Source organism: Triticum aestivum, chromosome 6B (assembly GCF_018294505.1).
Source record: "Triticum aestivum cultivar Chinese Spring chromosome 6B, IWGSC CS RefSeq v2.1, whole genome shotgun sequence".
Taxonomy (NCBI): Eukaryota; Viridiplantae; Streptophyta; class Magnoliopsida; order Poales; family Poaceae; genus Triticum; species Triticum aestivum.
In genome coordinates, this window is record NC_057810.1 from 575,637,234 (window position 1) to 575,645,409 (window position 8,176).

Below are 8,176 nucleotides of genomic sequence, written 5' to 3' on the forward strand. Positions count from 1 at the left end.
CGGACATGGGCGCAAACCTTTTGCATGCCCTCTTTTGGGTTATGAACTTCGCTTTTATTTGCGCGCAAACTGTTTATTTGGTTTGAATTTGAACTTGTTTGCCAAACCTATGTCAAATGCGAGATTTGCAGTTTTTATGTTTGCGGGTGTTCGCGGTGGTGCCCGAGCAGAACCCGCAGAAGCCAACCCGTAAAAAAGCATATTCCACGAATATACTTTTTTACGGATCCGTTCGGAGGTCTGCATCTATGCCAGCCCGCGCCGGCCCGCAAAAATGATTTTGCGCAAACTGCAAACGAGTTTTGCGGGCCGGGGAATGCGGGGTCTGCTAGAGTTGCTCTAACCCCAAACTGCCAAACCCCGACCGACATCTCAATGCACGCGCAAAATAATCTCCCAAGAGATCCGAGAGGCAAGTTTATCAATTTCATGAAATTGGGAGCCGGTGCTCCTTTGCTCCAAAGAAAAGATCCCAGAGGCAAGCGTAATAATTATGTAAACAGGAGTACATCATCCGAAAACCTTCTGATTGTAACACGTGGCACGCAGACATAGCCAAACGCAGCCATTTGCTAACTAGGAGAAACACACACTGACACACACACGCCCCACACCGTACTCCACATAGAGACTCGACAGGGTCGAAGGCGTCCGGCCGCAATGGTGGGCCTCTCCAACGGCGTCCTGGGCGCCCTGAGCATCGTGTCCCTGGTGGCCGCCGTCCCACTCCTCGGCGCGGGCGCCTACCTCCACGATCACGGCGCCTCCACCGAGTGCCAGCGCCTGTTGCGGCTGCCCACCCTCGCCCTGGGCGGCGGGATCCTCCTCCTCTCGCTCATGGCCCTCTTAGGCGCGTGCTGCCGCTCCTGCAGCCCGCTCCTCTGGCTCTACGTGATCGCCATGTTCCTGCTCGTCATCGGCATGTTCTTCGTCACCGTCTTCGCCTACGACGTCACCACCAAGGGCGCCTCCACCGCCGCCGATGGGACCGGCTACGGGGACTACCGGATCGGGGACTACTCCGACTGGCTCAAGGACAAGGTCGAGGACTACGAGACGTGGCGACAGACCCAGAGCTGCATGGCCGACGCCGGCGTCTGCGGAGATGGCCGGTTCAGCGGCCGGCTCGGCGGCGTGTCCGCCGGGATCGACGCCACCGACTTCTACCGCCTGCATCTGCCGCTCCTCCAGGTATGCGTGCGCGCTTTGTGGGTCCGTTGGATGGTTGCATCTTGCATGGCGTGCATGTATCACGCGTCAGTCGCCCAGGCACTCCTGCTCCTGCCAACTGTTAGGCTGGTCATAGTGGAGAGTAACTTAGACTAGTAACATACATATGTTACTAGTCTATGTTACTACCTTCATAGTGGGTAGTGTCATAGGTGTGGTAACATAGTTGCCTTCATTTATTACTTTGTAGACTCATTATGCATTGGAAACCGCTATGTGATGGTAACATATTATGTTATTTTATTTGCCTCTCTCCTCATTAACTACTTGCCACATCACCAATTTTACTTATGTGGCATCTATGTTACTACCTATGTTACTCCCACTATAACCAACCTTAAAAACTTAAAACTGTTTCACTCAGATAACTTTTTGCCCTCTTCTCATTCTAGAAATAATGCCCATTTATTTATGGAGATTGAACGTTCCATTAATATGTCCCTTCAATTCATGAGCTGCTAAGTAAGGCTGGTGATTAATTGCCTACATCCATATCTTGGTCGCCGTATAGCAAAGCTCATGTTTATTTTACTAGAACTATAAACATCACTCGCTTGATGACTGAAAAGTACAAACACCAAAAGTGCAATATCCAAAAATATCAAATATCTGCAAGCTCAGGATCGGTGTGAAAGTATCGGTGGGTGAACGAAGTGTATTTGTACTACAATTTTTTTTAAACTACCATTTTCTATAACCGTGCCAAAACAGTTAAGTTCATATGAAAGAAACAATATTCACATGAGGACCAAAATATATATTTTGCAAACAAAAACAAAGATATATGTGCACACCAAGGTCGAAGGGAAATTCACGGGTGCTCATGATGTTGTGAAAAGTGTGGTCATGTCTAAAGTCTTTTCGGGTGACTGAGTTCGGTATAGAAATGGCCTCTGGCAAAGTGACCCTCTTTCCCCAACTCCATTGTTAATTAGAGATATGGATTTGTCGGAATAATGCCTCTGTAATAGGAAAACATTGCATTCCCTCCACCAAAACAAAAGCCTAAGTTCAAATAGTCATTTCTCTAATTAACACAAACCTTTGGGACTCTTTGGTTTGGAGGAATTTCAAAGCAATTCTGTGGGATTCGAATCCATAGAAAATTTCCCTACAAAGGTTGTTTGGTTCAAAGGTATGAACAATCCAAAAATCCTATAGATTTGCTTTCCTACAGTGTGATTGGAAATTTTTCTTTGTGTCTATGATTACTATGACATACACTAAATCTCTATAGAAAGTTCCTGTGTTTTTTCTGTGCTACAACTAAACAATTTCTATTGGTGATTCATGTATTTTCAGTCCCAATAGGATTCTAGATGTCATGACATTCGATTTCTACATTTTCATATTCCCGTGTTTACCAAGTCCCACGAACCAAAGAACTTCCTGGCGTCTCAACGTTCAACCAAGAGGTGTGAACTTTTCCTAATCAGGTTCTATATTCCAAAAAACCACTCGTCGATGGTTGTTTAGATTCTGGGCATTCTATATGTGATATATTCCTCCATCCGTTCATAAATATAAGATGTTCAAACTTTTTTATGAATCGGATGTATATAGACACGTTTTTATGTAGTCCATATTGAAATATCTAAAACATCTTATATTTGTGAACGGAGGGGGTATATGACATTCTTGCCTTTGAAGATAAATGGGGTGGAGGGGGTTTCACTTTTCAACTATGTGAGTTCATTTCAACCTTGAAATCTCAACCAATTTGGTTTTAACCTTGAGGTCTTGAAGGTGTTTATCACCTTGAGTATATTCCAAGTGGATTTGAGCTGAACTAGACACATGGCATATGAGCAAGATGCCGTGTCAACAGCTTATAAATATTTCAGCCAAAAATAGCTTATAAATATACAAAAGTAAAGTAAAAATGAGAATACAAAAATAAACCATACAATTTTGGGAAAAAAATTTAGGAGAAAAGACATGAAAATCAAGGAAATTCTAGTGTTGGCTAAAACATTACACGTAAATTGTTTTCTTTCTGTTTTATGTATTAAAATATTCTATTCATATTTTCTTTCTTGAAAAGTCCCTTGTCATTTGTTTTGGCTTGCTTCTTATTCCATCCATCCTAAAATCTAAAATACCTCCAATTCCAAAATTTAAGGTGTGTTAGTTTTTTCAAAAGTGAAATATGTCTATGTTTGATCAAGTTTACAGCAAAATATATCAACATCTACAATACAAAATAAATAAAATATGAAATATATTTCATGTCAAATCTAATGATACCGATTTGGTGTTGTAGATATTGATATTTTTCTATATAAACTTGGTCAAAGTTAGAGCAATTTAACTTTTAAAAAAATAATGCACCTTATTTTTTGAAACGGAGGGGGTAAAAGGTATTTTGATTCACTAAGCCAAGGAATCAAGCAACAAATGCTTGTTTTGCACGAAACTGATGTAGTTAGATATGGCATGAAAAACATATTGGTGGGGGTAAATATCAATGAAAGGTTTGTGTTAACGAATCAAAATGTCTTATGTTTTGGGACAACATTTTGTTTTCGTGGCTTAACCAGTTCGCCACTCTGCTACTACTATTATTTTTTAGCAAATTTGTCCAGATTGAGCACATTTGCTAAAAAATAATAGTAGTAGCTATGGTTTGAGTGGGTGGACAAAAGCAAGCCTTGGATAGGCATGGGATCTCCATGCACCGGAGACGATCGTATCTTTTTTGCTGCTGCTACAACAGTTAATGTGGGCAACGGGTACACAGCCAGATTCTGGAACTCGCCTTGGTTAAACGGCTTGCGTCCCCGTGACTTAGCTCCGGGCATCTTTGCCATTTCACGCAACAAGAATTTGTCCAGCAAGCCCTCACCAACAATAACTGGATCTCTCTCATTGACACCTCCAATGGCCTGTCGCTCGCACACGTCCAGCAGTTTGCTAACCTTTGGGAGAAGGTTTCCATGGCCTCTCTGACTGATGACATAGAAGATTCCATCATTTGGAAGTTCACCAGGGATGGGGTGTACTCTACTTCCTCTGCCTATAGGGCTCTGTATGAGGGACTCACTAAGTCGGATCTTGTTCACACAGTTTGGAAGGTTTGGGCACCCCCAAGGTGCAAGTTCTTTGCCTGGCTTGTCCTTCAAAATAGGATTTGGACTTCGGATCGGCTGAGATGCCGCGGCTGGCCAAACTGTGGCCTCTGCCCTCTATGTCAGCAATGCCAAGAGTCGGCCGCCCACCTCCTTTTCCAATGTCGCTACACCACCCGCATTTAGAACAATATTCTCCCGTGGCTTGGAATGCATCACATCACTACGGCGGCTTGGCAGACAATGACTTCGGTGAGAGCTTGGTGGAATGGCAACCTTCAGATTCGCCTTGGATCCACTAAGGCGCTCGCCTACCTGATGATGCTTATCTCATGGGAGATATGGACGGAGCGCAATGCCAGAGTCTTCAGAAACACGGCCATCCCTTCCATGGTTCTTATCAGTAAGATCAAAGCCGAGGTGTCTCTTTGGGCGATGGCCGGAGCGAAGCACATGAGTGTTGTAATGCCGCGAGAGTAGACCTCTTACTGTTTTTCTCTTTTAGCCGCTTTGCGACTTTTGTCTACGACTTCCTTCTTAATCAATGAAATGGCAAATCTTTTGCCTTGTTTCAAAAACTACTATTATTTTGCACAACCAGTTTGCCACTCTGCTCCTGCCTGAATGAATTAAAGCAGGTCAATGAGTCTGCTCTGAAATGAACAATCTTTGCATGCAGTCCGGGTGCTGCAAGCCGCCGGCGTACTGCGGGTACCGGGCGGTGAACGCGACGTTCTACGAGGCCCCGGCGAGCGGGCCGGGCACGACGGACGCGGACTGCCAGGCGTGGAGCAACGAGCCGAGCCTGATGTGCTTCCGGTGCAACGCGTGCAAGGTGGGCGTGCTGGCCACCGCCAAGAGCAACTGGCGGGCCGTGGCCGGCGCCAACACCGCCGCCCTCCTGCTCGTCCTCCTCGCCTACTCCCTCGGCTGCTGCGCCCTCCGCAACCACGACCGGCCCCGCCGCGGCGGATACTACTACTGATTGCTCCGGGGGCTTATTAGTTGGTTTCAGGTTCAGGATTCAGAGTAGGTTTTCGAGATCGCTCGTGCCTGTTCTTCTTTCTTTCTTCTCTTTGGTTATTAGTGCAGTACTAGTACAGCTAGCAACAGAGGTGATGTAAAATTTGTCTGGCATGGTGCGAACTGATTGACGCTCATGGTGTAAAATTTGTTCAATGGTGTTCTTCAGAGTTTGAATCGGCCGAACCTGTGATCATGCGTTCTGCTGTGCCTGCGAAGTGGTCTGTATACCTCAGCGACCATGACGATGAGCTGCTGACAGCCGGTGAGTATAGAAGGCACAAGCAAGTCCAATTCAGCGTCAAGTTTTTCCGAACTTTTCCATCCCTCCAGAACCTTTGTTGTTCATCTCGTACGTTTGAAGGACACATGCTGCATCTTCGCTGGCGTTTACATTCGTCCCGTAGTAACAACGGGATCCAAGATAGGAGAGACAGCTTGTTTCTGCACCCCGCCGTGAGGACATAGATTCACTCGGGCCGTGAAGACATAGATTCTTAGTCTTGCACGATGCGCAGCAAACTGAATTTGACTTGAATCAAGCGGCGGACGATGTGCATCGTGATGCATGCGTATATGAGATTGCACTGCCGCCTCGTTGTCTTGAAGCACCATTTATGGTATTCAGCTAAGATGGCACTCTTATATTGAAATTATATATAGAACAGAGGCAAAAAGAAAAGAGCGCAGCAAACTGAATTTGACTTGAATCAAGCGGCGGACACGCAAGTGCACGATGTGCATCGTAATGCATGCGTATATGAGATTGCACTGCCGCCTCGTTGTCTTGAAGCACCATTTATGGTATTCAGCCAAGTCAGCTTTAGCAAACATGGTAACCGCGGGCGTCACGGGCGCGACGGCAACCGCGGGCACCGCGCGCGGCGCGGCGGCGCGTTTGGGGTTCGACGCGCGCAGCGAGCGCCCGTCGAGGAAGGAGGGCGACACGGGCGATCCCAACGACACGAGATGGGCGGTCTCGTTTGCCCCGGATTTTCGATCTCGTCGTTCGATCTCGTTCCAGTCTGGGATCCTACTCCTCCGACACGAGGCGCTTCGTTTGGTGCTGCTCGACGCCGGCGGGCAGACGGTGGATGGGCGGGCCCTCCAGAAAGGGGAGGGCGTGTATGACGGTGACGCCCTCTCTTTGCCATGTCACCTGGTTAGGGTTGACCGGCGACTTCCACAGCCATGCATACCCCCGGCTGCTCATGGGTCCGGTTTGCATGGGTGTGGGGCATGGCAGCAGGCCGCCTCTCGGTGCGCTCCACCTGGCAAGAGTGCGGGGGAGAGAGGGCCAGATCCATGGCCGTCTGACCACCATGAGGGACCCAGCGGTACTGTTGGGCACGGGGAGGATAAGAGGCCGCGTGCGGATCCCCCACCCCAGGGAGCGGGCGATTCGCATCTTCACCACCTCTTCTCCCACCTCTGGGCCATATCTAGGGTTTGCCCCATTCCACCTTCTGATTCGTTCCAGTGGTGGCCAAGAAAGGTCGCCGGGGACGCGCGGTCCTTCGCACAGGTGGCGGGCGGCTCGGCTGCGTCTCAAGCCGGCAAGATGGCGGATCGGGGCGGCAGCAAGTTCGGGGGCCGCGAGGGCGCGGGCCACGGCAACATCGGAGGGGGGCGCACCCAGACCTCGTCCAACCAGGGGCGCAACCTGGTGTGGCAGCGCTCGAACCCTCCACCGCCACCTGGCGGCGCTAGATCTGGAAGTGAGGCGTCGGGGAGTAGATGGGATGCGGCGACGAAGATGCAAGGCGGGGGCTCCAGGGACCAGTGGCCTACCCACAAGACGGCGGCGAAGGATGGAGATCTGGCTCCACCACCAGCTCCGTCTGCTCCAGTCAGCAAGGGTGGGGAGGAGCGCTGCATCAACTGCAACCTTCCAGGTCATTTTGCTCCTCGCTGTCCTACCATTCGATGTGAGAAATGTGGTAAACTTGGACACATGGCGCAACTTTGCCAGATCCCTCAACCCTGGGAATGTGTTCCTTTCATGTGCGGTTTCCAGTCCCCTGGGCAGGGATTCTTCTTCATCCCTGATTGTTGCGCGGATAAACAGGCCAATGAGAAAACTAATACTGTGGTGATTACCTTGGTGGAGGGTGTGGCATCTGTGAAAGAAATTGAGACTGAGTTCAATGGATTTTTTGCTCAAAAACCTAAGAAATGGCGTTGCACTGCACGCCAGATCAGTCCCACGCAGTTTGTGATGAGATTTCCTAATGCTCATGAAGTTGAAAGAGCTTGCTGCTATGGTAGGAGACTTCCTATTCTGCATGATTCAGTCGTGGTGTCTATTTCTCCTTGGTCGGCATCGGTGGGTGCCAAAGCTGATATTCAGAAAGCCTGGGTTCGTGTTCGTAATGTCCCCTTGGAGAAACGATGCGTGCAACATGTTTCATATGCTGGGGCGCTGGCGGGAGTCACTCTGGAGGTGGATAAAGCGACTCTGCATAAACCAGAGTATGCTCGTATACTTCTGGGGTGCAGGGAAGTGGATAAAATCCCACCGTCTGCTGAGGGAATGTTGGGAGAAAAATTCTATGATTTCTTCTATGAAGTTGAACGTGTGGTGGTGGGTGCTCCTGATGCGAGTCGGTATTCAGTTCCTGTTGACAGTAATTCTCCTTCTGTTCAGAAAAAGGCTAGATTTGACTTCCAGGCGTCTACATCATACGAGCAAGGAGGGACTAGTGCTTCTGCTGCTGGAGATTCCTTTTGCCAGAATTATTCTGCTACCACTCGGCTGTCTACCGTTTCTGAGAATGAAGAGGAAGAAGAGAGTGTTGAAGGGAACCATACCGAGCTCCTGATACATACTATGGCTGAAGAGCATGAAGCTTTGA

The 8,176-nt window shown here is 48.5% G+C and overlaps 1 protein-coding gene across 1 annotated transcript; it reads left to right on the forward strand.

Moving 5' to 3' along the window:
• The first annotated feature begins 586 nt into the window (after positions 1 to 586).
• On the forward strand, positions 587 to 5,489 carry LOC123134461 (tetraspanin-8-like). The gene is made up of 2 exons (XM_044553714.1): positions 587 to 1,191; positions 4,978 to 5,489. Exons 1-2 carry the CDS (start codon positions 661 to 663, stop codon positions 5,281 to 5,283), a joined length of 837 nt encoding a protein of 278 aa, XP_044409649.1. The 5' UTR covers positions 587 to 660; the 3' UTR covers positions 5,284 to 5,489.
• Positions 5,490 to 8,176: the final 2,687 nt, after the last annotated feature.

What these genes read in the sequence shown, in the direction of transcription:
- LOC123134461 (XM_044553714.1), top strand. Translation starts at nt 661, where the DNA reads ATGGTGGGCCTCTCCAACGGCGTCCTGGGCGCCCTGAGCATCGTGTCC. An exon ending in TGCATCTGCCGCTCCTCCAG is followed by an intron (nt 1,192 to 4,977) that starts GTATGCGTGCGC and finishes CTTTGCATGCAG; the next exon opens with TCCGGGTGCTGCAAGCCGCC.